General features: G+C 39.6%; 1 protein-coding gene across 2 annotated transcripts in view; it reads right to left on the reverse strand.

The window, feature by feature from the left end:
* Positions 1-234: 234 nt before the first annotated feature.
* LOC138838833 (sialate O-acetylesterase-like) overlaps positions 235-27,840 on the reverse strand; it is a 36,592-nt gene continuing 8,986 nt past the window's right edge. For both annotated transcript variants that reach the window (XM_070038208.1, XM_070038207.1), the window contains 8 exons: positions 21,950-22,125; positions 16,767-16,905; positions 12,240-12,417; positions 9,487-9,593; positions 8,687-8,820; positions 4,391-4,548; positions 3,148-3,349; positions 235-1,601 (listed from right to left, as the gene is read on the reverse strand). In XM_070038208.1, coding sequence (XP_069894309.1) covers positions 1,383-1,601; positions 3,148-3,349; positions 4,391-4,548; positions 8,687-8,820; positions 9,487-9,593; positions 12,240-12,417; positions 16,767-16,905; positions 21,950-22,125 — 1,313 coding nt within the window. In that variant the 3' untranslated portion in view covers positions 235-1,382. The remainder of the gene's footprint in view (positions 1,602-3,147; positions 3,350-4,390; positions 4,549-8,686; positions 8,821-9,486; positions 9,594-12,239; positions 12,418-16,766; positions 16,906-21,949; positions 22,126-27,840) is intronic.

Consider the following 27,840-nt stretch of genomic DNA (forward strand, 5'->3'; position numbering starts at 1 on the left):
ACCAAATAAAATCTTGACACTGGCAAGCTGTTCTGCTGTTTGGAATTACACCAAAGCCCCTTGGAAGCAGATGTAGAAAGTGATTCTGCTGCTTTAGTTCTGATTTTTCACATTAAAGGGATGGCAGGAACCCACAGATGACATTCTTAATCCTTTTCTTACTTAAACTTCAAGAGCAATTTACAAGTCTTCCTAAGACAATTTTGACTGGATATATATAAATACATACACAGCACTAATCATACATTTATTTCCAACTCCTAATAGATAACAATTTTTCAAGAACCATCAGCTGTTCTTAATCAACCTATAAACTGCATTATGGTTTTTTAGTTTTGTTTTGGTGGTAGTGGGGTTGAACTCAGGATCTTGTGCTTGCTAGGGAGGTGCTCTACTCAAGCCACTCCCTAACTCTCATGATTCTTAATAATATACATTAAGGCCCTGTTTTTACCACTGTCTCAACTGCATTTTTTTTTTTTTTGCCAGTCCTAGGGCTTGAAATCAGAGCTTGAGTGCTGTCCCTGAGCTAGCACTACAGTCTACCACTTGAGCCACAGTGCCATTTCCAGCTTTTTCTTAATAGTTTAGTGAAGATATGTGTCTCAGACTTTCCTGCCCAGGCTGGCATCAAACCAAAATGCTCAGATCTCAGCCTCCTAAGTAGCTAGAATTACAGGTGTGAGCCACCAGCACCTGGCTGGCACCTTATTTTTTTCTATAAGTTTATCATATAGTTCTGCCTTTCAGGCTGTGAATTAGCCTTAAACTCTTTAATGAGCCTGAGAATTATATTTAATGATCCTTTAGCTTCCGTTACCATTACTTTCATGCTTTACTGAACCTATGATTCACCCAGCACTCATGTGAGTGCTTGAACAAGGCTATAACTACATGGCCCATTCTATTCCTTAAGGCAGGTTATTGCCTTAAAGAATAAACATATCTGCACTTGGGTTGGTTGGTTTGGCTTAAATAGTCACATAATCATTAAAGGAGCAGAATTGGACTTTAAAAGAAAACAAAGTCTTCAATTATCTAAAAGACTGTCATGGAGTGGTAAAGTTTCATAAGAGAAAGATTTCACTTCAACATAAGGAAAAACTTGGAAACTTCTTACAGAGATTCAGTAATCAATCACTTGCCAAGAGATTTTGTAAAGAACACATGAAAACACTATCTGGCCTCCATGGCCTTTAAAATCTTCTTCCAACCCGGAGATTCCACAGTTCAGGATTAGAAGGGATAAAAATACTAGCCATTTCACTCCCAGTAATTAGGAAGTGACACTGAGCTCTAATTCATTGTAGTACAGAGGCTGATACTAAGGGATAAAGGCAAGCTTAACTGTTATGGACAACCCTGCACTAATGTCCAAGAACCTAGTCTGTAATGAAAGAAGTGAAGGGAGGTGCTGGCAGCTTAGTATGGTAGTCATAGAGAGGACACTGCTTATATTCACAAGGCCATGTGGACCAGGCATAGCGGAGAGCAGCCACAGTGGCAGTACAAGACAAAACATCCAAGGTCAAGATGTGGGAAGAGAAAATTTTCATGACAGCTGGAAGCCACTTGCAGCGATGTTCCACGCAACATGCCATCTAATGAGACAATCAGAAAATAGAAATGGTCAGATCAATTAGATGGTACCAAGAAACTGGGAACTGCACTGTCAGACACATTAGAAAGGAGGGAAGGAGCCACTTTTAGTCAAAGACCCATTTCCTATGTTAACCAGAAGCTGGACCAGCCACAAGTTGATAAAATGTTCATGTGGTCTGAGAGTAGCTTAGGTAGAGACAAAGCCCTGAGTTCAGGCACAGTCCCAAAATAAATAGATGCATGAGATTAAATTAAGTCAATATATAAAACATACTGATGTAGACAAAGAATCATATCAAACATTTATAAGTTTCCCTGAACATTCTTCCCGTAGTCCTACCTGCTAGATAGCAAAGCAAGCAGGCATAACTATCATTGGCAACTGTACTTGGCTTCCAAAGCTTAATTTCTGTCCTGACCTCAACTGGGGTTCCAGGGCCAGATGATGGACAGCCAGGCAGTAGCTGCCAAAAAGAGAGAATGCAGAGCCTTCTTGGGAGCTATAATTCACTTGACATTCATTATGGAAAGAAGCTAAGTGACATCTGAGTGCTGACATCTGAGGCAGGTGGTTATTGCAATCAAGATTCCAGAAACGTAGGGAGCTGGTGGCTCACACGGTAATCTTAGCTACTCAGGAGGCTGAGATCTGTGGATCACAATTCAAAGCCAGCCCAGCCAGGAAAGCCCATGAGACTTATCTCCAATTAAGTACCACAAAAGCCAAAAGTGGAGCTGTGACTCAAATGAGAGAGCACTATCCTTGAGCAAAAAAGCTCAGAGACACAGCACTCAGGCCCTGAGTTCAAGCCCCAGGACAGGCACAGAAAAAAAAAATTTCCAGAGAAGCTGCAGACTTAGATAAACTCCCTTGTGAAGTTTGTCTAATATTCTCTCATCCCCTCTGGTACCCTCTTTACATATGCTCTCCCAGCCTAATGTCCTCTAGATTCCCAAAGCCACTCCAATTCCATCCAGGAATGCCTCAACCCACTCACCCCCATCATCCTCAACTATAGAAAATTCATAATTAATATCGTTAAACCAATAGCTCAATTGCACAACAGAATGATCCTTACTTAGTATAAGAAGAAAACAGTATCATTAATTCATTCTAAGTTACAAATCACCAAGCTTAAACCTTTAAGGTAGACACAAAACTTAAAGGATGTCAGAATGGAGTGTAGTGTAACAAAAACACCCAAAAATGAGGAGAGTATTTTGGATCAATGATTTTGTAATAATCTATTTAAAAAAAAAACAAAGCATTTACATAAGCAAAGATGGCATTGTCTTGGAGTGGAAATACAAAAAGAATATTTAATAGGAGCTCATTTTCCCTTTCTTGATTATCCTGTCAAACTTGCCCCTTGAGATAATGAATTAATAGCTGCTTACTTATCCCTCTGAGATTAGCTCTCCCTCCCCCTTCCCCCCAACCAAGAGCTGCCTCATAGTCACATTATAATGACAGAGAAAGACTTTGTGTCAAGCAACCTTGGCAACTACCATGGGATGAACCCTTTTTTTTTTTTTGCTTCTCACCTCAAATGTCCTGTTGCTCAGCTTCTGCAAATAGATCTGGATATGCCGGTTATAAGTGATGTTGAGCAGCCCTTCACGAGACAATAATTCTAGCTTGTCAGGCAATGGTCCTTGAAAGATCACATCCCTCTCCCCGTAAGCCACAGCACGGGCTCCCAAGTGCAGCCGATAGGCCACAGTCTGTTTGTCTCGAGGGTGGATGCTACAGGATAAAGAATGAAAACATTGGGTTTGAACTCATTTTAAAGGAGATTATACAAAGCATTCCTGAAGTAGGTAAGGATAAAGTTACTGGACTCTTTGAGTAGTACTAGTCACCTTAAAAGAAATGGGAAAAGGTAACCATAGATTTGGCTCTGGGCCTTTGATGAGTTTAGAAACCTGGAAACAACAGAATACTTGGAAGGAAGAAAAAAAGAGAAAGAGAGAGAGAGAGATGCTGGGTTCCAATGGCTTATGCCTAAAATCCTAGCTATTCAAGAGGGAGAGACCATCGGATTAGAGATTTAAAGCCAGGCAGGACAGAAAAATCTGTAACACTCTTATCTCTACTCAACCACCAAAAAAACAGGAAGTGGAGCTGTGGCTCAAGTAGTAGTGTGTTAGCCTTGAACAAAAAAGCTCAAAGGACAGTTCCCAAGCTCCAGGACTGGCACTAAAACAAAGGTGAGGGGGGAGAGGGGAAAGGGGTAGGAATGTACTCATTACCTGATTTACAAAATAACCCTCTGTACAACTCCTTACTAATTACAAGAAAATTAAATTTTTAAAGGGGGAGGGACAGGGATAACAAAGACATTCGAACAAACTTAAGAGAGCTTAACAAAATTATTCCCAATCACTCAAACTCCTGTGTTTATCTGGATTAAATGTTTATAATTTCTGCTCCTTCCAGATATAAACTGTATGAAACTTTAAGGCTGCTAGGGAAGGCAGGTCAATTTGGAGTCTATTGCTCTGGGTCCTGTGAATAAGTACAATGAACAAAATGTTGGTTGACCTTTAGACCTTTAGACCTGACCTTTAGACCTCAAGACATGAGCTGTTTAGAGTTTTTTTGGGGGGTTGGGTTTTTGATATTGTTGTTGATGTTGAAACACATGCCTCCATTGATTACTGACATAGACAATTCAACTAAGCTCCAATCCTTAGTCCAATTTGTTCTCTCACAAGTAAACATCAAAGTAAAGGACTACAGATGAACAACAGGCACTAGTCAAGCACACTCTAAGAACAATCATACCTGCCGAAAGGTGAGTCCCTATCACCAAGATCCATAGTGACAGCCATGAAAGTGTTGTGCATTACTGTGTTGGGAACAAAGCCAAAATCTGCTGTTTGGTGCCATCGGATCTCAGGAAATCTTTCATCTGGTATTTCCGGTGACAAATAGGAAGATAACTAGAAAATAAAGACATTATTTTTTATTTGAGTCAGATCCTATTCCAGAATGCTTTTTATTGGCAGGCTCTGCTTCTGCTTCATTGATCTGACCAAAAGCTCATTCAACAAGAATTTACTGTGCAGGGCCTTTGCAGAGGTAGATGCAATAGTCTTTCATTCCATGTGCCCTTTTACAATGCAACTTACCACAGCTCTCATCAAGAGTCTTTCTTCATCCTCCCATTGAATCAAGGCCAGCCCTGTGATTTGCTGACCAATAGAATGTTCAGGTTCTGTTTGCCCCTAGAGGTCTTAACTTCTAGTTCCATCTCTTGGAACCCTATGCTGATTGTAAGGGGGTGAGAGGAGCAGTTACTCTGGGTTATGCAAAAAGAGGTGGCCTTGGAAACAAAGATTGTGGTGAGAGGTTCCAGTTTCCAAGCAATCTCAGCAGAGGGGCTTGCCGTGTGAATTCTACAGTCAAATTACAACCACATACACAAACCTAACTGGTAACACCGCGGGGAAAGATGAGCCTTCCCAGCTGAGTCCTGTCTGGCCAGGCCATGAATTATGAACAGATAAAATACTTAATTTTTTAACTACTAATTTGAGGAGTAGTTTGTTACAATGCAGTAGGTAACTGATTTTTTACACAGCACAGGGAAGCAAAGACCCAGCTGTTGCATATATGATAAGCTGCATCAAAGGTACCAATTCTTTTCTTTATTCCTTCCTATATCCACCACTGCCCTCCTTTTTTTTTTTTTTTTTTTTTTTTTTGGTTGTGGCGCTTGAACTCTTGGCCTGGGTGCTGTCCTTCAGCTCTTCAGCTCAAGGCAAGCGCTCTACCACTTGAGCCACAGCACCACTTCTGGTTTTCTGGTGATTAATGGGAGATAAGAATCTCACAGATTTTTTTCTGCTTTGAACCGCTATCCTCAGATCTCGGCCTCCTGAATAGCTAGGATTACAGGAGTGAGCCACCAGCACCCAGCTTATCTACCACCTCTTGCCATGTCACTTTACAGGTTTTCCCATGTTAAGAGGAAGCATATATCCCCACTTGATTCTGTATTCAGCTATGTGGTTTCCTTTGGCCAACAGATAAAAGCAGACAATACAGTGTTATGGTGTGTCCATTCCTAGCCTAGGCTTCGAGAGACGTTGCCTCACTTGAACTTCTGCCATAAGAAAGAAAGGGACATGTTTGGTTTAGTCCATTGATCTCTGAGGAAGGATGAGGGCTGTGGAACATAGATGCCCATCCTCTCCATTCTGGACAGCGCCCAACTACAGGAGAATCCCCTCTGAGCCACAGAGATCTGAAAGAGCCCCAGAACAGTTGAACCCAAGATTATCAAATAAGGAGCCCCCAGAACTATAATAATATAGCTTATAATGAAGGTTATTATATTATCATAATATGTTAATACAAAAATTATATACTAACAATAATAAAGATTATTGTGATGCCATGGAGTTTGGAGGTGGTTTGTCACAAAGCAGAAGCTAGCTGGAAAAAGTACTTCACAGTTTTGCTAAAGATATACCTGATACAAGAAATTTTATAGACAAGAAATGTTCATTAACAATGGCATAAATAATATGTATGAGTTCAATGGTAAATTAGTGAAACAGTAATTATACATTTCAACTACATAAAGATTATTATAGGAAAACATGGCCTTACGATGTATTTTTTAAACCCTGGAAGGGCACAGTAAATACAAGAAGTCCCTACAAGTAGCCATGATTGTACTTGACATGCTACAATCGTAGAAGGGACAAAAGAAAGAGAATGGCTGTTTTGAGAGTTTGGCCTACGTGGACTGGAGGAATTATGATGGAAAGTCAAGGTTGGAAGGCTAACAGGTAAATTGTGATGGAATTGCCACTTCTGTACACAAAAGAAAACCACTGTAGCGATGGTGGTTGTGCAAACACAGAGTACCAATGAATTAAACACTTCAAAATGGTTAATCCTGAATTTCTTCTAAATTAAACATAGCCACTGAAATAGTTGACAAAAAGGATCACTTAAAAATATGAATACAGTGATCATACCAGAAACACTGATTAGTCAGGAAGCTACTATAATATTTATTCTAGTTCAGATCTTGAGTGTCTGTGCTAAGGCTTGGTTCTATCTTATGGCTGGATGTGATAGAAACTTTAGAAGGTGGGGCCTAGTGGGAAGAAGTTAGGGTCACTGGAGGGGTGGGGAGAGGCATATCCTTGAATAAGATTTTGGAATCCCAGCTCCCTCCTCCCTATTTCAAAATGTCTAACCTCTGAGGTTGATTGAACCCCTCCCCCTGCATAACTAATGTAAGTAAATACAACAACAAAATGTCTGACCCACCCCCATTTGAAGAGCTGCATAATAAACAGATTGTTCTACCCAGTCTTATTAGGCACACAGCCCAGGAAATACCTAACATCACCTCTACACATATGGCTCAATAAAACTTTAAGTAGAGGACATTTTCTTTTTTTTTTTTTTTTTTTTTTTTTTGGTCCAGTCGTGGGGCCTGAACTCTGGGCCTGGGAGCTGTCCCTCAGCTCTTCAGCTCAAGGCTAGCGCTCTACCACCTGAGCCACAGCGCCACTTCCGGCTTTTTTCTTATGTGGTGCTGAGGAATCGAACCCAGGGCCTCGAGCATGCAAGGCAAGTGCTCTACCACTGAGCCACCTTCCCAGCCCCGACATTTTCTGCTGAATGTCTTCAGAAAGTCACCAGGAAAACATGGAGGGGAATCCATGGTAACAGAAGGAGCTTGGGTAGAATTTCAGTTCTCATTTTTAAGTTTTCCTATGTAAATCAGCTTTAACACAGGAAATGATACGAGCTGAAGTTGCCCAATAGAATTTCACAAAAACTAAAAAACAGGCCCTCATTGAGCCACCCTATTTCTTCCACACAACATCCAAAGCCTGAAAATGGAAACATGCTTACCAGCCAGTGCTACAGTGAGAACCACAGCAACAAGGCCATGAGAAATAACATCTTAACAGGAAAACTTGCTAAGCTAAAGACTAAAGGAGCTCCTCAAGCCAACAGCCTTTCCTCCAAGTGTCAGCTGGCAGAGAATCCCTGCAATTGTCCGCTGATTGCACTACTGCATACTGGCCGCATGGTGGCACCAGCATAACACACGCACACGCACACACCTGTGCGCACTTGTGTTTTTCCTGAGATCTGATGAGACAGTGCTGTGTCTCCCACAGTGATTTGTACAAATACTGTGTAATGAAGGCATACACCAACCAAAGAATATTAGACAAGCCATATTCCCATGTTTTACAAATAGCATCCAGCAGTTTTCATTCTGTTTTTCTGAGTGCCCTTTGAAAAAACACACTCATAAGGACTATAAGCCCCCAGCCTCCAGCTCTTCTTTTCTCTCAAGCTTCTGGTCATTTTTCTATCAGTAATTCTCAGATATACTTCCTAATCATGGAATTCAGAGTCCTATATCTCAACTCTGCTTACCTGACACACGGAGGGCCGTGGGTTCAGTCCCTGGTACTGGTGTAAGCATTCTAATCAAGTTGTTCCTTTTAGATCTAACAATTTCATTTCTAGTAACTTATTACAATAATAAAACTACAAGGGATTTACTATAAGGAAAATATACATGCTTCTACTTATAAAAGCTAAATGCTGAAACAACCTAAGTATCTGTCTATTAACTCATTAAACACATTACATTCATATTCTACACTCCTTAAATTGTGTTGAAGATAAATATTTTTGGCATGAAAAAGTGTACACAGTATTACATTAAGAGAAAAGACAGAACAGGGTATAATATTGTGGTGTGGGTCCCATCTCATGAGCAGGAAGATAGGTTTTTCTAGACTGTGGAATTATTAGTGCATTTAGTTTCTTTTTTTTTTCTTTTTGCTTATCTTTTCATTTTTTTTCCAGGGAGCCTGTAGTGCTTTTTAAATAATATTAGTATTTAATAAGCATATTCATTTTTAGATGTATTTGTCTCATCAGGGAACTCAAATGAATTAAGTGTGATTTCAATTCTAGACTAGCACACCATTAGGGGAAAAACAGGAATATGAATTCAAGAGAAAAAAAAAGATCTAAACAGCACATCACACACTGGTGCTCATAAACTCTCTTCCTGTCAGCATATACCTGGACAAACCCAAACGGGAAGAAACGTTCAGTCTGACCCTGAGAGCCATCATGGAAGGTTTGGCGCCAGTCTTCAATGAGCGCAGGGAACGTGCAATTATACTTGTTCCTGTAATAGTCCATATTGGATTCTCCTAAAAATAGTCAAAATTGGAAAAAGAGATTGGAGTAGATTTCAAAAATAGCATACATTCCTCTCCTCCCTTCCAATTCATGACCTGAAGTAGGGACTTCCCACAGTCTCTCAGGACTAGCCTTGTGACTTGCCAATGAGGTGACACCACACATGACATAGGCTTAAAAAGTACTTCAGTACTGAGTTTGGCTCTCTCTTGATTCTCTTGCAACCTGAGACTACTATGTGGATCATAAAGGTGCCTGAACCAGCTTGCTGAAGGGAGAAAAGCCATTTGAGAACTATGGGGCAGCAGATAGCCCCCAATCAATGGATGTGAAGGAGAGACCATCTTAGATTCTCAGGCCATCAGAAAACCTAACAGGTATATGTATTATTGATTAATATTATATAGAATATTACATTATTATATTAATTATATTATATATTGTATTAATATAATATATTAATCAATAATATATTTATATATAATATTTATATATGTAAAGTTCCCAGCAGAAATTAACTGAATAGTCAAAACAAATGAACAAATCTTATTCCAGAAAATCATGAGCTGAATAAATTTTTTTAAATACTGTGTTTTAAGGCATTAACTTGTCAGATGGCTTGGTCTATTGTAAAAACTAACTGATACAATGGAGATACTGGCAGATCACAAACTCACCCTGATACCATATCACCCCTTTCAGAGTCATTTTATGTAGTGGATAGATCATGGCATTCCAGAGGACTGAGTGATTTCTGGGACCAGTTACAGATTCTGGAATGCCCCTGAAATCAAGAAGATACACAAATGTCACCAGAAAGTTAGTAATTGATCACTTTTTCCACTTTTACTAGGCATCAATTTACTTTGACTCAGGACAAGCATCCGATGAAAGGGGCACAGAAGTAAACTGCTCAACTCTATTTCACTTGTGAATAGTCTCTGAATTTTACCTCTGTTTTCTTCCCAAGATACCAGTCACCTTTGTGTAGGTCCAGAGTGAGGCATGCTAGCCAATGGACAAGGTCATTAAAGCCAAAAGGGAGGGGTGATTTATTGTGAATCCTCCATACAGGAAATAGATTCAGCTACTACTTAACAGATGAACACTAGATGGAGTTACTTTCTTGCCTTCACAAGCAATACCATGAATATCTTCCACATAGCTAAAATGATGGCATACTTGCTTAATTCTTGCCCTAAAATAAATTCTCAGTAATGCATTGCTGAGTCAAAAAAAAAGCACAAAGAAAATTTGGTACATGTTCCAAAATGTCTCGGTAGAATTCATATATGGATTTATCCTTGCAGTGGCAGTATATGACTATTTCAACTCTCCCCACCCAGTCCTTGTATTCTCTCTCTCTCCTCTGCAGAGGTCTGGGACACCTGCCCTTAACCCCCAGGTGCTGAGTGTAGGTACTCTTTTCTACTGTCCTGCAGTTTATTCTTTTTGTCCAAAGTTAATGTATCTAGTCCCCCACAGACAAGGACTCACCTAAAACTACTAAGAGCAAAGTCCTTCCTTTTCCCTGAGTTCTTCCCAGAGTCAATGAGACAATGTTAAGGAAAATGGGGCATGACTGCTTATCTCTATTGTGACAGCAGTACTGGGATTGTTATTAACTAGTTCTTTCTCCCTACATATACTCTTCCCGATTCAACTTTTCTTAAGTGAGCTTTCATATTCAGTATACTAATTAGCATACTGATGCATATTAATTCAGTATACATTTTTCCATCTTTTATCAACATATATTAGTTGTACAAGGGATTATCATTCAACAGATCTGTTTGTAAGTACAAATGCATCTTGATCTATGTCACCCCTTCTCTTTTTTATTCTTGTCATTTGTTTTTAAGGACCAGATTCCCCCTGAGAGAGAACATGCTATATTTGACTATCACAGTGGGACTTACTTCACTTATCATGATCTCTGATTCTTCCTATAAAGGAAATTATTGAATTTCATTATTTTTTATTGTTGAACAATACTCCATATGTGTGTGTGACATATACATACATACATATATATATATATATATATATATATATATATATAACATTTTCTTTATGAGTACCTAGGCTGTTTCTATATTTTGGTTACAGTGGATGAATACATTGCTGCTATAAACATGGTTGTACAGGTATCTCTTCTGTACACTGACTTATATTCATTCAGATATACACCCAGGACTGATCTAGCTAGATCACATGGTAGTTCTAGCTTTAGTTTTTCAAGGAATGTCCATACTTATTTCCATAGCAGCTACACTAATTTACATCCTTGCCAACAGTGTAGTAGGCTCCCCTTTTCCCCATATCCTCTCCAGCATTTGTGGTGGTTTGTTTTCTTGATGATTTTGATTGTGACTAGGATAAGATAGAATCTCATCCATATTTTTATTTGAACAAGCATGTTGAACATGTTTCTTCCTGTATTTCTTAGACATTTGTACCTCTTTTGAAAACTTTTCAATTCATTTGCCTATTTTTACTTGAATTATTTACTATTTTGGTTTTTGTTTTTGTTGTTCTTTATATAGTCTAGGTATCAATCCTTTATCTGACAAATAACTGGCCAAAAAGCCCATTCTGTAACCCATTTCTTTAAATTCTGGAAATGGTTTCCATTGCTGTGAAGAGCTTTTTTATTTGAGAGATAGATAGATAGATAGATAGATAGATAGATAGATAGATAGATAGATAGATAGATAGACAGATTGATTGATTGATTGATTGATTTGGTAGTACTAGAGTTCCAACTTGAGGCCTCCTGCTTCCTAAGCAGATACTCTGTTGCTGAACCAAGCCTCCAGCCCTTATTTTTACATTGTTCCCCCCACCCACCCACCCCCAAAAAAATGGCTGGCCTCAAACTGCAATCTTCCTAATCTTAGCCTCTCAAATAGCTAGGATTATCAAATACAATCCATCAGCACCTAGCCTAATATTTTTGTATATATGTTTATATATTTGTTCTTCCTGTAAAAATACTTATTCCTCAAAGCACAAAGTTCAGAACTAAGACTATGACACTTAGAAGTGCTGTCCATAAGTCAGTCACTAAAACTCTCTGAGACTTAGTTTCTACTCAAGAGATGTTAGTAGTTGTATACTTTAAGAAGTTGTTGTGAGTACTAGAAGAATTAATATCCATAAAGGGCTTAGAAAAGTGTCTGGCATACAGAAGGCTTTCAGTAAGCATTGCTATTACTAAGGAAAAGGATCATAATTCCTTTTTGACATTTTCTTAGGTGACTACAGTGCTGATTTTCTCAGGTGACTGCTGTACATGAATAAATGGGTGGAAATTTCCACTCGTCCACCCATTCAATACATATTTTGACACTCAAGATCTACTTAACTCCCCAAGAGAGTTATCTTCTCATATGAACTTCCTTGATAGGCTTTCTCCCAGAACACTTACCTTGTCAAATAGACTCCACAGGTTCTCAGTGACCTTGGAGATGACCAGGCTTCAATGGGAGTCCCACCCCAGCTAGAAGAGATGAGCCCAATTGGATACTTCAGGGTTTCGTACAGGTAACGCCCAAAGAGCCAGCACAATGCTGACATATATGTGAAATTGCCATGGCCTAAATTTCCTGTCCAGAGAAACAAAACAGTTAAGAAAAAAAGTAGATAAAATACAAACTACAGCTACTAGATAGGTGTAGGTGAGAGGAGTGATTCTGGGTCTTTTGTTCCTTTCTGATGCTTTGAAAAGGAGGATAAGAGGCAATGACAAGACCCAGCACCAACACTAATTATTTCCTTCAAACCTTCCCTGAGGAGTATGTTTTCAAAGGGGAAACTGATAGACTTAGTGACAATTTCCTTTTATCTCTCTCTTCTATTTTTTTTCCAGTTGTTCAAAATGCTTGTTCCCATAATGCCTGGCACAGAGGCAAATGGTAATTATTTTGCTCTCAATTTGGGTATAAACAATTCAGTTACATAACCTGGAAGACACTCGAGGAGGGAGCAGGATTCCAGGGCCCCTCAGGTTCTTCGAATCTAGGACTACTAGTCTTCCTGAATAGATAAGTGGCACAAAAGTCATTTGGTTCTTATTCTACCCTCTTCTCTCCTTTCCTCTTAGCCAGCCCCTCGCTCCCACTGTGGTTTATGAAAAAAAAAAAAAAGCAAGCAGGAAGTAGGAAGAGAAGAAATGTGTTTTGTTGTTGTTGTTGTTGTTTTTCTGGGAGATTTTATACTCAATTTTATGGCTGCAGTAAAGAAATCATAGACACATAAGAGATGAGAAGTCTGGCAAAAGGAGAAGCAAAAGAAAACAAACCAGGTTTTAAACTTTCAGCAGTCTTAACTTGTTTGTCTGCATTGCTTAGAAACTATTACAGGCCAGAGTGAGTGATTTCCATGTGAGAGGCCAGTGGATGCAGACAGTGCACATACACACAGCTGATAGGACCAATCCAACACAATAGTCAGTAAAGACTTACTGTGCATAAGTCACTGCCTGACTTGGCACTATGAAAGATCAAACTCAACACTGTGCAATCCAAACCCTCCAAGAGCTGGCAATGTAATCCTGTAAGTTCAAATCAATCACAAATGAATTAAAATTGATTGAGCACCTACTATATGTCAGGAACTACTAAATAGCTGGGATACCATAATTTACAAAAAGATACAGAAAACTGATTCACACCTTAAGTCTTATGGTTTACAGAATAAGACAAGTATTTAGCTAAATAAAATTACTAGCCCGGCTGGGCACTGGTGGCTCACTCCTATAATCCTAGCTACTCAAGAAACTGAGATCTGAAGATCATGGCTCGAAGCCAGCCCAGACAGGAAAATCTGTGAGACTCCAACTAACCACCAAAAAGACAGATAGCGCTGTGGATCAAGCAATATGGCCCTAGCCTTGAGCAAAAAAGCTCAAAGACAAGCTCCCAGACCCTGAATTTAAGCCCCAGGACAAGCACACACACAACAAAATTGTAATAATAATAATAATAATAATAATAATTGCCTAACAAGCATGAAACCCTGAGTTTAAGCCTCAATACTGATAATTAAGTGCACCAACATGTGTAAGCAAGTTTTAATGAAACTTATTTAAATTTTCAACTTCTAGACTATTTCTTTCCCTGATTAGTATTGTTTCATTTTTCCATACTGGGGATCAACCCCAGGGCCTTGTGTTAGGCAAGTTCTGTACTGCTGCACAATGTCCCTAGCTCCAACTCCTGTTAGTACTTAGTTTTAATACCAAAGAAAAAAATACCAAGTGAAAAGAAGATCCTAAAAAGCCTAATAGGGTGAGTTCTTCCCTCCATGCATACTCCATCCCTAAACTTCCTGTAATGGTCTTCCCAGGGCTTCCCTCACCCACAACGCTGCTAATCACCCAAAGGCATGAACTTCATCTTCTTCATAGTATCCCTAATGTCTAGGACATAAGTAAGAGTCAATTAATGTGTATTGGCTTGTGTTATGTGGCTATGGTATTTGGTTCAACGTGGATTCTGCCAAGAAGGCAAAAGAGAAAGGTAACAAGAAAGGGAGAAAAGAGATGAGGAGGTGTAAAGGGAAGACAGGCGCTCTCAATAAGCAGAGCCGGCATTCAAGGCAAAAGAAAAATTATGTAAAAAAGAGACCTTAAATAGGAAACTTTCTGAAAGTATTTGGCTGGAACAGAGATTACAAAAGGAAGCTAATGGAAGGTAAAACTGGAGGGGAAGATTAAAGCTACACAGAGTTAAGAAAATGGAAAGCCATTTGAAAATGTGAATGTGCAGTAGGCAGGACAGACCACCCCCCACACACCACTCCAGATGTGCTCACCCTAATCCCTGTAACCTGTAACTGTTACCTAGAATGAATGCCTTTGGTGGTATGATTAGGGCTAATCAGCCTGCAGTAGAAGAGGTGTGTCCTCGACCATCTAGGTGGCTCCACTCTAATTATAGGAGTCCTTAAAACCAGAGATGTTCTTTTGCTGGTACAGAGGGACAGGACAACAGACAATAGGCAGGAGGGGCTGAGGACATGACTCTTATGGTAGAGCACCTGCCTAGTATGTGTGAGGCCCTGTGTTCAATCTGCAGTGCCGCAGACAAGAAAAAGGGGCAGGAGAGATTCTAATGTGGGAGGGACAACTAGGGCCACTATATTCTTCCCTCAAGATCTACATGGCCTCTTTCAGGTGGCATGATGGGAATGTCACCTTGCTCTTTGGGACGCCTCTGGCCATTCTAAATTGAAAACACTACTCCAGCTCAGCCCACCCTCCCCACTGCCTCTATTCTCTGATGAGTATGTTTATTTTTGTCTCATTAGCATATCACCATTTACCCTACCCTGTGATATCCAAATTTTATTCAGTCTTCGAATTAAGAGACTAATAGGGAATTCAGAGAGCAAGGTGTTGTATATTACCCAATTCTGAATGATTCCTGAGTTCTGAATAACATACACTGTAAGTTCTTGGAGCAAAAGATTTATCCAAAAATTCACCTGAATCCATCCGGTTCTGGAGCTCTTATAGTGTCAGAATAGACAGAATCAGTACATATGTCATTCATGTATTAGCCATTTCCAGAATTCTCCCACTCTAGTCTGGAAGCACCATGAAAAGTCAGGTGTTTTTATTCACTGCTCTGCCCCAACTGCTCAGAATAGCACCTGTCAGATAGTGGGTACCTATCTAAGATTAGGTCAGCCAGATAAAGTATGGACAGACAAAAAAGGACTGGGTCAAGATAGAATACAGGAGCCACATCTAAAGGAAGGAATTGAAGAAACAAAGATGACAGAGGAGAACTAGGAAAAGGAAGTATGCAAGTATTCAGAACATACTGTTTCTAAAAGGGATGGCTGGCAGTCTTGAAGGCAGCAGCAGTCTACATAGTTTAAAAAGAGAATAGTTGTAACCTTGAGGTGGACAAATTGTTGAGGCGGAAGCAGAAGCCAGATAAAGGATTAAAACATGAATCCTTGGCAAGGCAGTGAAAAGAATAAAAACAAAAAAATGCTTTAGAAAGATGAAACAAAGCAAAGGAGACACATGGAACTTTGAGAGGATGGTGTTTTGTTATATTAGCTTTCATTCGTTAGGATAAGAGAAAGGCTAAAGTGTGGGGACAGACTGTCTTGTCTTAGTCACTGTGTCCCTGGGGGCTAGCATGGAGCCTGACACGGAGGATGCATGAAATAAAGATTTCATGCTGAACCAGCAGTGTGGGAAATAACAGAGCTTAAAGAATAAGAGAAGCCTCTGGAGAAAGTAAGCACTGACATCCAAAGTAACCTTGAAAGGACACCAGTCAGTTGTCTTCAGACAAAAACAAAGGAAGAGAATACAAGCTGGGCACCAGTGGCTCGTGCCTATAATCCTAGCTACTCAGGAGGCTGAGAGCTAATGATCAAGGTTCAAAACTAGCCTGGGCAGGAACATCCATAAGACTCTCATCTCCAATTAATCAGCAAAAAGACAGAAGTGGAGCTGTGCCTCAAGTGGTAGAGTGCCAGCCTTTATGCAAAAAAGCTAAAGGACAGCCTTAGGCTATGAGCTCAAGTCCTACCCATGCCCCCACCACCACCACACACACACACACACAGGGAAAGGGAGGGGAAGGAAAGGGAAGGGAAGGGAAGGGAAGGGAAGGAAAAAGATCAAGAAAAGATACAGAGAATTAAGGCAATGGAGAAAGATTGGCCCAGATCATGCTGGGCAGCCTCCATATTTTCACTGAAGTGAAAGAAAGATCCATCTCCTCATCTCAAGGGGAAAGTCTGACAATGTCTTGGAAAGAAACAAGTGAAGCAATGACCATCAGGAATGGGATGGAGAGTTGATAAGAACAAACGGATAATGTAGTAATAATCAATATACAAGTAAGAACCAAACTGAGGCTTACAGCTTCCAATTATAAGGCGCTAACCCATTACCTAGGAGATGGCTGATGTTGAAGCTCTCACGCACCTGAGGTGGGCTTAGACCACTCCAAGTCAACCTCATCAAGGTCCTCCAGCTCCTTCTCTGACTGAACGAGAGAGATGGAGAGGAGGCGGACAGATTGATAGGCCTCAGTGTTGGACATCTCCTCTGTAGCATTAAAGATCTAGAAGAGAAATTGAAATGTCATTTCATCTAGAGGCTACCACCCCTAAGTAAACACTTCCTGCTGGCTAAGCTCTTGCTGAGACTTCAATATACTGAGATGAAAGAATAACTGGTAACAGGCTGGACTGAATCACATGACCCACTCTGACCAACACAAACCATGATGTATAATGTTCCCAAAGAGGATTCAAATACAGTGAAACCTGTAATCCAGAGCAGGTCTGCATGAAACAAGAGGAGCTGTGCAGTGCTGAGGCAAAATACTGACTCTCAATTAAATCATTATGATATCCTGAACCTTAAGGACTTCTCTGAAAAAGTATCTGATAACATAAAGCCATGGAATTAACTTCCCATCCAAAAAAAAAAAAGTGCTTAAAGAGCTTCTGTGGAGCCCAATAGGTCACAAGGTGGTAGATTATGTGATCCATACCAACAAGAGAATTGCATTGAAGAAGCACACCTGAGCAATGATGGCTAAAGTACTACAATCAGGCTCATGATGCTTATATTCTCCACTCTATCTTGGCGACTGACTGACTGACTGAAGGTGGTGTTCAGAGTAAAGGCCCTGAATAGTTTGAAGGAATTAAACAATGACTGGGGTCCTTCCAAAGATACATCACATCTTCCTAAATCACTTTTATGAACCCTGGTCAGCTGCCAAGAATATGACAGAGGTGGCTTAGGGTTTGGCGATTTGGGTTTGGATGAGAACGTGTGTGACTCTGTTTAGTTTATTCCTTAGTCTTGTTAAGCCTTATTCTTCTATGAGCTTAGGCACACCTTATTTCCTTTTGTTCCAATATTTAAATGACACCTTTCCTTTACTTAAAAATAATAATAGGTAGGCGATATCCTGGCTTGTATATCCTATTTGTATGCATGTTCACTTGAGTCTCTTGGTCCCCTTGGACTAGTTCAGCTTCTCCCCAAACAAAGGGCAAAGTGGAGCATCAGGAAGCTCAGTTACCATTTGCCTCAGGGAACAAGTGCTCCAGCTGAGTCCGGTGGCACAGCAAGAGACACAGGAAGACAGGATACTTTCCATTGGCTGCTAGCCACGGAGTGCGCAGCTGCCTCTTCTTCCCTCCCTCCCACCTACCACAGAGAATACAGCTGGCCTTCCAGCCTACGAGGAAGAGAAAGGATGGAGCAGCCTGGGTGCCCCACAGAACATCACATTGAAATATGCTGCCCCATGAATTGTTTTTTGACTTGCTGCATTGCCCACTACAGCCAAGGAGCTGGTCAGATGCAAATAAAACGGCTTTTTGGTCACAAATAGGAGCTAGAGCCTAAAGTGCCGCCTGGACAGCAGTGGCTCCAGCCTGTCAAGGTTACTGATCTTGCCACATTCAGCACAGAGATGACAAACAGTCTCAGGGAAAATTCCATAGGAAATCCACATCCTCCTTCAGGATCTTGCCTGACAACTTTAAAGTAAAATAAACACTAAAGAGTAAGAACAGGCTAAAACCACTCACAGTATATTCTGGCAGGGAAATAATTTTTCAGCAGTAAGTACCTGTAAAAAGTCACCTCCCTTGAAATTCAGCTCTGCGTTAAACACGAAGCATCATGTGTTGCTTCCATGGAAACAGTGGATGGAGCTGCTTTCATTCTCTCCACCCACACTAGCTTCCGCACTGCCTGGGAACGCACGGGCCTCATGGCGCTGAGATGCCAGCTTGGGGAGGCAGTATGGGAGAATTTGCTCCTTGTCTTTTTAGACCCCTTGCTAATGCTGCAGAGTATTGCCAGGCCAACAGAGTCTGGGTGGCTGGCATTCTCCTGTATTATTACTAGCACATGAACAGGATTCAAAATATTGGCTGGAAATTTTCCATTCTCAAACTCACATTTGTATATTATTTCAAGCCGGTTCTTGAAAACCACAGAAAGTGTTAACATAAATGGGGGTGGGGAAAACCCATGCTGTACCTGATAGCAATTACTTCTGAAATTGGTATCCTTTCCCAGTATCACTAGGCCTTTTCCATGGAAGCATTTCCTCGGGGATATTGGCAGCAAACTTAGGAATAAAGAGATTTCAGGAAGATTTTCATTTAAATGACACTTGGTTTCCCTGCTGATGAAAGGGGAAGCCTTACTCCATCTGCTGAGATCAGATTTCATCTCATCAAACACCTCGGTGTAATTATTTTCCTACCAAGTATTTAAATGAGGATGTAAATGAATACCAAGGTATTTGAAGTCATTAATGCTGCTGAGGCTGAGGGAGAACACCGCTGTCTCTCTAGGGACTAGACCACTCGCCATCAAAGCAGCTGCTCACTGGTGTTCATTTTGTAACCTTTATACCACATTCTTGAATTAATGAAGACACGTCAAGAATCTATTTCCTCAGAGAACCTTGGCATGAGGTCTCCGTGGGGGAGCAAGTTATGTGTGTGTGTGTGTGTGTGTGTGTGTGTGTGTGTGTGTGTGTGTGTGTGTGTGTGTGTGTGTGTGTGTGTGTGTGTGTGTGTGTGTGTGTGTGTGTGTGTGTGTGTGTGTGTGTGTTTGCACCTATGTAGACACATGCATGCATATGGTAAAAGGACACAGGAGAAGCTTAATTATTGGTGTAAGAGAATTTGGAGATTCTGTAAGTTATTTTACCTTCACCATCATATTATATAGTAGTCCTAAAATTAATGTCATAACTATAAATAAACTAGTCACTGTCACTGCAATGAATCTTTTATTGGGGCATAGTGCCAACCCTTCCCTCCAGATTTTAATTTCTCTTGTTGTAAAGTAAGAATACAGAGAATGCCAAGCTACAGAAAAATGAATTTGCTGTCTGATATTGCCATCTTTTACTGAGCCTAACTAACTAGAAATATTCAAGTCTTTTTGTTGGTTGGTCAGTGATATTGGGCCTCACACTTGTTAGACCACTTGCTCTACCACTGAGTCATGCTTCCAGCCCTGTTTTACACTGGCTAATTTTAGGATTGGGTCTCATTTTCTACTCAGTATGCAAAGTCCATCTGCTTTAAGCTTCTCAAAGTTGGCGGGATAAAAGTAAAAGCCATGAAAAGGGAGTATCACTAACTTTTCTACCCAAGCTGGTCTAGGACTGTGATCCTCCTAATTTCATCTTCCCATGTAGCTTAGAAATGATATGCCTGTGCCACTGTACCCAGCTATGAGTTGAAAAGGGGATCTCATAAGCTTTTCTGCCCAGACTAGCAAGGAATCACAATCTTTGTGATCTCAGCCTTCTAAGTAACTAGAATTACAGGCGTGAGCCACCAGCTCCAAATATCCAAGTCTTAAGGCCTACCCTGACTTAGGAGCTGACAGATGAACATTTAGACTTTCCTCCATTTATAAACATCTCACTCAGTGTTATAAATAACATTCCATTTTAAAATTCCACTTTACCCTAACAACAAGATGGGCATACAATCTGCCATTTCTTCTTTGAATGTGAAGAGCAGTAGGTTATAGTGAGAATCTTAACTTTCTCAAGAAGACACGTGGAGGGAGGGAAGGAAAAAGAGACCCTCTGTGTGTGTGTGTGTGTGTGTGTGTGTGTGTGTGTGTGTGTGTGTGTGTGTGTGTGTGTTTGGAGTCTGTCGTAAGAAAGGAGCAAAAGGAATAAAGGGGGAGTAATGTACTATATTATTCTGATCAAAATGTAAGAGATTAGAAAACTTGGCTTTTAGCATTACCAACATCTAAAATGCTGTCTTGCCACTAAAATGCATAGTTGTACAAAAATTAACACATGTATGTTTCAAATGTAATCTTTTATTTCTATTCCCTTAGGTCTCAGAGCTCACAGCTTCAGCTTGATATAGAAGATGCTTCAGAGTAAAATCTAGGCAGAAAGAACGTGTTTACTCTCAACAATCAAAATCTGATTTCATTTGACAGAAAATGGGATGGGATCCTTTGGCATAGACTGCTACTGAGAAAATGTCTGTATAGATATAAACAGATCTGGTCCATGCCGTTCTGAACAAACACAGAACAGCAATTAAAGCATTACGGACAGTAGTGTTTTCCTTAAGGAGTTAAAAGCAATTCTACTTCTATATAAATCCATGCTTTCTTCAAATTGGTAGCTGTTCACTTATGCTTAAAAGAGTCCAGCCAAAGTTCAGCTTTTAAGTATTTTAAATCAAAAAGCTTTCATATATTTAAGTAAGGCAGGAAGTCAGGTAAATAAAATATAAGAATTTAGATTTTTCTTTCTTTTTTTTTTTGATCATGGGGCTTGAACTCTGGGCTTGGGTGCTGTCTCTGAGCTCCTCAGCTCAAGGCTAGCACATTACCACTTCAGCCACAGTGCCACTTCCAGTTTTCTGGTTGTTAATTGGAGGTAAGAGTCTCACCGGGAAGTTCCTGCCCAGGCTGGCTTTGAACCACGATCCTCAGATCTCAGCATCCTGAGTAGCTAGGCACTAGCACCCGGCAAGAATTTAATTTTTAATTAGAAAACTAATGATAAAATGAAATAGATATGTCCAGTGTGGACTGCTCTTAGTAGCATTCTTAATAATAGCTTTGTTTTGTTTTGTTTTGTTTTAAGGAGAAGAAACTACAGAGAAGGAACAGAATCAAACCAAGAAACCTTAAAGGATGTAAAAGTATTCCATTTTATAATTTTTTTCAGAAAGAAAACTGAATTGAACTTATACTCTAGCTACAGAGACTTTTTACCTCAAATTTAAAAGTTTCTAAGATAGAGAAATGGCTAATAAAGATAAAAATATAAAATTAACTATAGAAGAAACTCCATTTTAGAAAAGGACTAAGAAAAACAGTAACTGCTCCAATTTTTAGACTCTTAAAGGAAATAAAATCAAAGTATATACACATATTAGTGCTAACCAATAATTGACTAGTCAATAACTTACCTCTTAAGGTTGTTAGATTAAATTAGTTAATACATGAAAATACGTTCCTGGCCCATGGTAAATACTGAAAGAATAGAAACAGACTTCCTTCTTGTTGTTCCCTTCGCTTCTTTTTCTTCATTATTTTCAATATTATTTACTGTTGCTGAAAAATCTGCAAATTACCTGTAAAACGGTCATCTGCATGTTACTCTGCCCACTGCAAAGCCAGACATCTCCAAATAAGATATCATGAATTTTTAGGGTGAATCTCATTATCCCCAAAGTCTGATGGGCCACCAGTTCATAAGGTCCGCCTGGCTTCATAGGATCCAGTATAACCATCCAGACATGAGAGGGTGCTGAAATAACAACAATAATTCCAAGGAATTAATCAGTCACTTAAAATGAAGTTAAAGCCCAGACATACTCATTTGTGATTATTCCCAGCTTGTGATAAGTTGCACTCAAAGCTGTAAAGATTGGCCACATTTCAGATAAGTAGATGGAGCTAACAAGAGAAGCAGCATTTTTATCCTTAATCTGTACCAATCCTTCTTTATTTTTAACTGAATATTGATGAGAAAAATAAGTTCCGTAACTGTAATCCTAAATTGGGATAGACAAAAATAAGCACACATTAAAATTCATGAAAGTTGAGTAAAAAACGTAAAATAGAAATTTTCATTATACTATCCAACTGTCAATAGTAACAATCTAATCCCCCTGATTTACATAGCTCCCCAGACTAACTTGTAATTATCCAATCAACGTGAGCCCAGGTTAGAAAACCTCATTTATAATCTGAATATTCTCCTTACTAGGCAAGATCACCTTGGTCATAAAACATCCTTCCATGTTTCTTACAAAGATTAATACTAGCAATAGATATGGGAAATTATAAATAATCAGTACATGAAAATAATGGTCTTAATGTTTACCAATGGTTCTGTATTCTCCTACCAACAAACAAATTCAATGTAGTAAGAGAGCCAAGCACCAATTGATCATGTCTGTAATCCTAGCAACTCAGGAGGCAGAGACCTGAGTATCTCAATTCAAAGCCAGCCTGGGTAAGAAATTCCATGAGGCTCTTATCTCCAACAAAAACTACTAAAAAAAAAAAAAGTCAGAAGTAGAGCTGTGGCTCAAGTTGTAAAGATATAGCCTTGTGCAAAAAGAAGCTCATGACAGCCAGTACCAGATCCTGAGTTCAAGACCCAGGACTGGCACAAAAATAAAAACAAAACAAAATAAAACAAAAACTGTAAGACATCCTTCCTCTCAGCTTCAGTGTCATACTCAAAGTCGTAAGGAAAATGCTTCCAAAATGGCAAAATTAAGCTTCATTATTTATGGCCAAATGACTTAAAAGTACAGAAATATGAGTGGAAAAATAGAATAAGATAAATGTTAAGCAAAAATTTCTTTCCAAGAATTTGAACTGATTTATAATCTATTCCCATCAGCTAAGTATAAATTCAAAAGAAAGAATAATATGAACTGAAAAGTTATTATATCCAATTATAATCATTATAAAAATACCATACAAGTGCCTACTATGTGTTAGACACTGTATGTCAAGTTCTTTTCTAATCAGTAAAGACTATGAATAAGCATGAGATGCCCAGATGCACTTTAAGAAATAAGTAAAAGTCTTAACCACAAGGGATTACTTAGAGTCCTGGAGAAAATGTTCCAAAACTCCAAAGCATGTTTATTCTACTGAAAAGTGTGACCCACTGAACTTGCTACTCTGTCCCTGGAGTTCGGTTAAGCCAGGACCAAGTATTCACTACTGTTTTTCTATCACCAATAGCCAGACATCAACATATTCAATGCACAATTCACCTAAATCAGAAAAATCACTGTTTTGGAAACAGTGGGCAGCTAGTACAGATTGTTTCGCACAGGTGTGATGTGCTCCGTATGGCTCACACTTCTGAGCAGGCAGACGCTCCAATCTGTCCTAATACAGTCTTGCCAAGGTCTTTCCAGGCTTCCTTCACTGCAGCTCTGTCCTTCTGGTACCAGAATTACTCATTTATGATGATGAGGTCAATCCTCAGAAAACCTGGCTTCATCCAGCACACAGAGTTGGTAAAGAAAACTGCCATCACTAGAACTTCTGAAAAGGTTTCTCCCAGTAATAATAACAATAATAATAACAACAGAGAGAAAGAAAGAGTCAAGAAGGATGGCTAAACATAGCACCATAATTTTGCTATAGCCAGAGGATGAGCTCTCAGTAGGCCTGGAATCTGAAGAGAATTGGACCTCAAGGCCTGAGTGAGACTCCCTTCCAGAGAAACTTGCTTTCAACTTTCTTAAAGACCCTGGAGAACTTTCTTCTTTGCTAGTTAGTACTCAAGTTCTTTAGGTTTCTAGCTTTTCTCCTATCCCACTTAAAGGGAAAATGAATTTTAGGAGACTTTTACTTTCAAGGCAGGAGAAACCTAATGCACTATGTAGTGGTAACTAGTGGTCAAAAAGTGATAGGTTTGCTCCTGTGTGAGTACTGCATATACCAAGGAGAATGTTTCTTAGAAACATTCATGAAATGTTTCTTAGACCAGAGATAAAACTGAGATTCTAAAGGCAATGTTTACAAGGAAGATTGTAGTTCCAGGCCAACCCAGGCAAAAAGTCTGCAGAATTCTATCTCCACATAAGAAAGATGGGCATGGTAGTATGATCTAAGCATGTACCCAGGAAGGAAGCAAGACCCAGTCTCAAAAGTAACCACCGCAAGCCGGACACCAGTGGCTCCTGCCTGTAATCCTAGCTACTTAGGAGGCTGAGCTCTAAGGATGGTGATTCAAAGCCAGCCTGGGCAGGAAAGGCCGTGAAACTCTTATCTCCAATAAACCACCAGAAAACCAGAAGTGGCGCTGTGGCTCTAGTGGTAGAGTGCTAACCTTGAGCTGAAGAGCTAAGGGACAGTACTCAGGCCCAGAGTTCAAGTCTCATGACCGGAAAAAAAAAATGTAACCACAGCAAAAAAGGGGCTGGAGGCATGGCTCAGTGTCCTAGCAAGCACAAGGCCCAGTTCAAACTCCAGTAACACCAAAAACAAAGACAAAAAGAAACTATTGACCCGCTGGATTCACTAGGTTGAATCTAAACAATGAACTTGAGTCACCAATCACAAAAAGCTTACCATTATGGACACAAGTTCACCCACTAGGAGGCTTTCTGCTGGTACTATTGCTTTCTAAGTGATAGTTGCTCTGTTTTCTCTTTCTAGACACCAGTTACCTGCTATCTTGTTATTATTCCTGGTCCAGGTTTCTGTAAATTCTCATATTTGTTGCATTCTTTCTTCTACCATCTTACAAGATTAATTTTCTTCCTTCATTTTATACTATTTAGAGGGTTTACCATGTAACAAGCACTCCATTAAGGAAATGACTCAAAGCAAACTCCAGCTCTGGGCTGCAATAATGTGAAAGCCCATGCAAATTTTCTAAGCCTTTATGCTTTCACATTCAACAGTATATTTGGTGGCCTATCTTGATTTTGATCTTTATATTCCAGCCAAGGGTGTAAATAAGGAGAGAAATTACTATCTCCATTTTTTCTCATCTCCCCAATTAGCTCCAACCTCAAAATGGGAAGAACAAATAATCAAAGGGATAAAATAAAAACAACTTGTATAGAGATATGGTTAGTCAGAAGGTCCCTTCTTGCATTTTCTTTCTGCAATTCACATCAGATGTTAATTATTTTGTCAGTTATTGTGCCAAAATCTCAGATGCCAAAAAGAGAAAAAGAAAGTTGTTTGTGACCTTTCCCTTCCCAAGAGCAAAAAACATAATGCTGAAAGAAGTAGCTCTATCCATTTTTCTGCACAGAACTCTGGCAAAAAAATAATAAATCTAAGATAGAAGCCAACCATTCAATATCCCCTGTAGTCTATCAGTCTCTTCTCTTTTTTTTTTCTCTCTCTCTCTATGTACATATATACATATACATGTATGTATATGTGATATTTATCTACAACATAAATGTGTATGTGCACACATACACACAGACATCAACAGTGTCTCTATATAACCCAGGCTGACCTCGAACTCACTATGTAGCCCAGGGTGGCCTGAACTTGAGGCTCAGCCTCAGCCTCTAGAATGCTGAGATTAGAGGCATGTACAGCTACAACCAGCTTGTAGTGTTTTCCTTTAAGAGATATTTTCTTGTCCTCTCCCCTCTCTCTCTCTCTCTATATATATGTGTATATATATATATATATATATATATATATATATATATATTGTGTGTGTGTGTGTGTGTGTGTGTGTGTGTGTGTGTGTGTGTGTCCTGGGGCTTGAACTCAGGACCTAGGTGCAGTCTCTGAGCTTTTATGCTCAAAGTTAGCACTCTACCCCTTGGAGGCACAGCTCCACTTCTGGCTTTTTGACAGTTAAGTGGAAGTAAGTGTCTCATGAACTTTCCTGCCTGGACTGGCTTTGAATCTCAGCCCTCAGATCTCAACCTCCTGAGTGAGTAGCTAGGATTACTGGCATAAGCCAACAGTGCCCACCTAAATTTTCTGGCATGTCTATCTCCTTTATTCCAAATAACATTTAACCTATTTGCGTCATGGTCAGGACAAAGCAAGATGCTTATTGAAGCAGCTTTGCTGACCTCTATAAACTAAAACAACTTTTTTTACATCTTATTTCATTTTATTATTAATTAATTTGTAAGCATCTACTATCATAGAAGTAACATAAGTAACATACTGAGGACATAACTGTCCTCAGTAATGGTAAAGTATTTAGTATTATCCTCATTCTTTTTTTTTAATTTTGAAAATACTGTACAGAGGGGTTACAATTACATGGGTAATATAATGAGTACATTTCTTATCAAGCATTGTTGCTCCTCCTTTGCTTCCCCTTCCATCCCTTCCCATCCTCCCCATGCCCCCGTCCCTGCCACCCTCCCAAGTTGTAAAGTTCATTTTTTGACATAACATCTTGTACATCTCATTGTTGCAATGGGTCCACCTGTATCCCTATTTAAACAATTTGTTTTTTCCCTTCCCCTCCACAAAATATACCAACATCGAATACAGTGAAAACGGGTTATACCATGGGGGAGGGACATACAAAGCAACAAAGAAATAATCTTATGAATATGTTAGAAACAATCGCATGACAGAAAAAAGCATTTGGATCCTTATGTTGGGGTTCATTTTGTCTAACATCAACTTGACTGACCATTTCTGCTTGTCTCAGACATATACTAGTTATTGCAAATAAGGGAAACCATGGGACTTATGTTTCTTTGGGCCTGGCTTATTTCACTCAATATAATTTTTTCCAAGTCTTTCCATTCCTAACAAATGGGGCAATGTCATTCTTTCTGATGGAGGCATAGACTTCCATTGTGTATATACCACATTTTCTTGATCCATTCATCTACTGAGGGGCATCTGGGTTGATTCCATATCTTAGCTATGGTAAATAATGCTGCAATAAACATAGTCCTGCTGGTAGCTTTAGTATGGTCTTGTTTGTGAATATTTGGGTAAATGCCCAAGAGTGGGATTGCTGGGTCATAGGGGAGCTCTATGTGGAGTCTTTTGAGAAACCTCCATACTACTTTCCAAAATGGTTGAACAAGTTTACACTCCCACCAACAATGCAGTAAGGTTCCCTTCTGTCCACATCCCCTCCAGCATCTATTGTTACTAGAGTTCTTGATTATAGCCATTCTAACTGGGGTGAGGTGGTATCTCAGTGTTGTTTTGATTTGCATTTCTTTTATGGCTAGGGAGGTTGAGCAGTTCTTCATGTATCTATTGGCCATCCTTCTTTCCTCTTCAGAGAAATTTCTCTTTAAGTCTTTAGCCCACTTATTTATTGGGCAGTTGTTTCTTTGAGGATTTGCTGTTGGGGGATTTAATTTTTTAAGTTCCAGGTATATTTTAGATCTGAGACCCTTGTCCGTTGTATGGCTAGTGAAGATCTTCTCCCAATCCGTGGGCTTTCTATTGATCTTGCTAGCTATATCCTTTGCCATGCAGAAGCTCTGCAGCTTCATGCAATCCCATTCGTTCAACCTTTCTTTGA

The sequence above is a fragment of the Dipodomys merriami genome, unplaced genomic scaffold (genome assembly GCF_024711535.1).
Source record: "Dipodomys merriami isolate MVZ:Mamm:240054 unplaced genomic scaffold, mDipMer1.0.p SCAF_29, whole genome shotgun sequence".
In the NCBI taxonomy this organism is placed as follows: Eukaryota; Metazoa; Chordata; class Mammalia; order Rodentia; family Heteromyidae; genus Dipodomys; species Dipodomys merriami.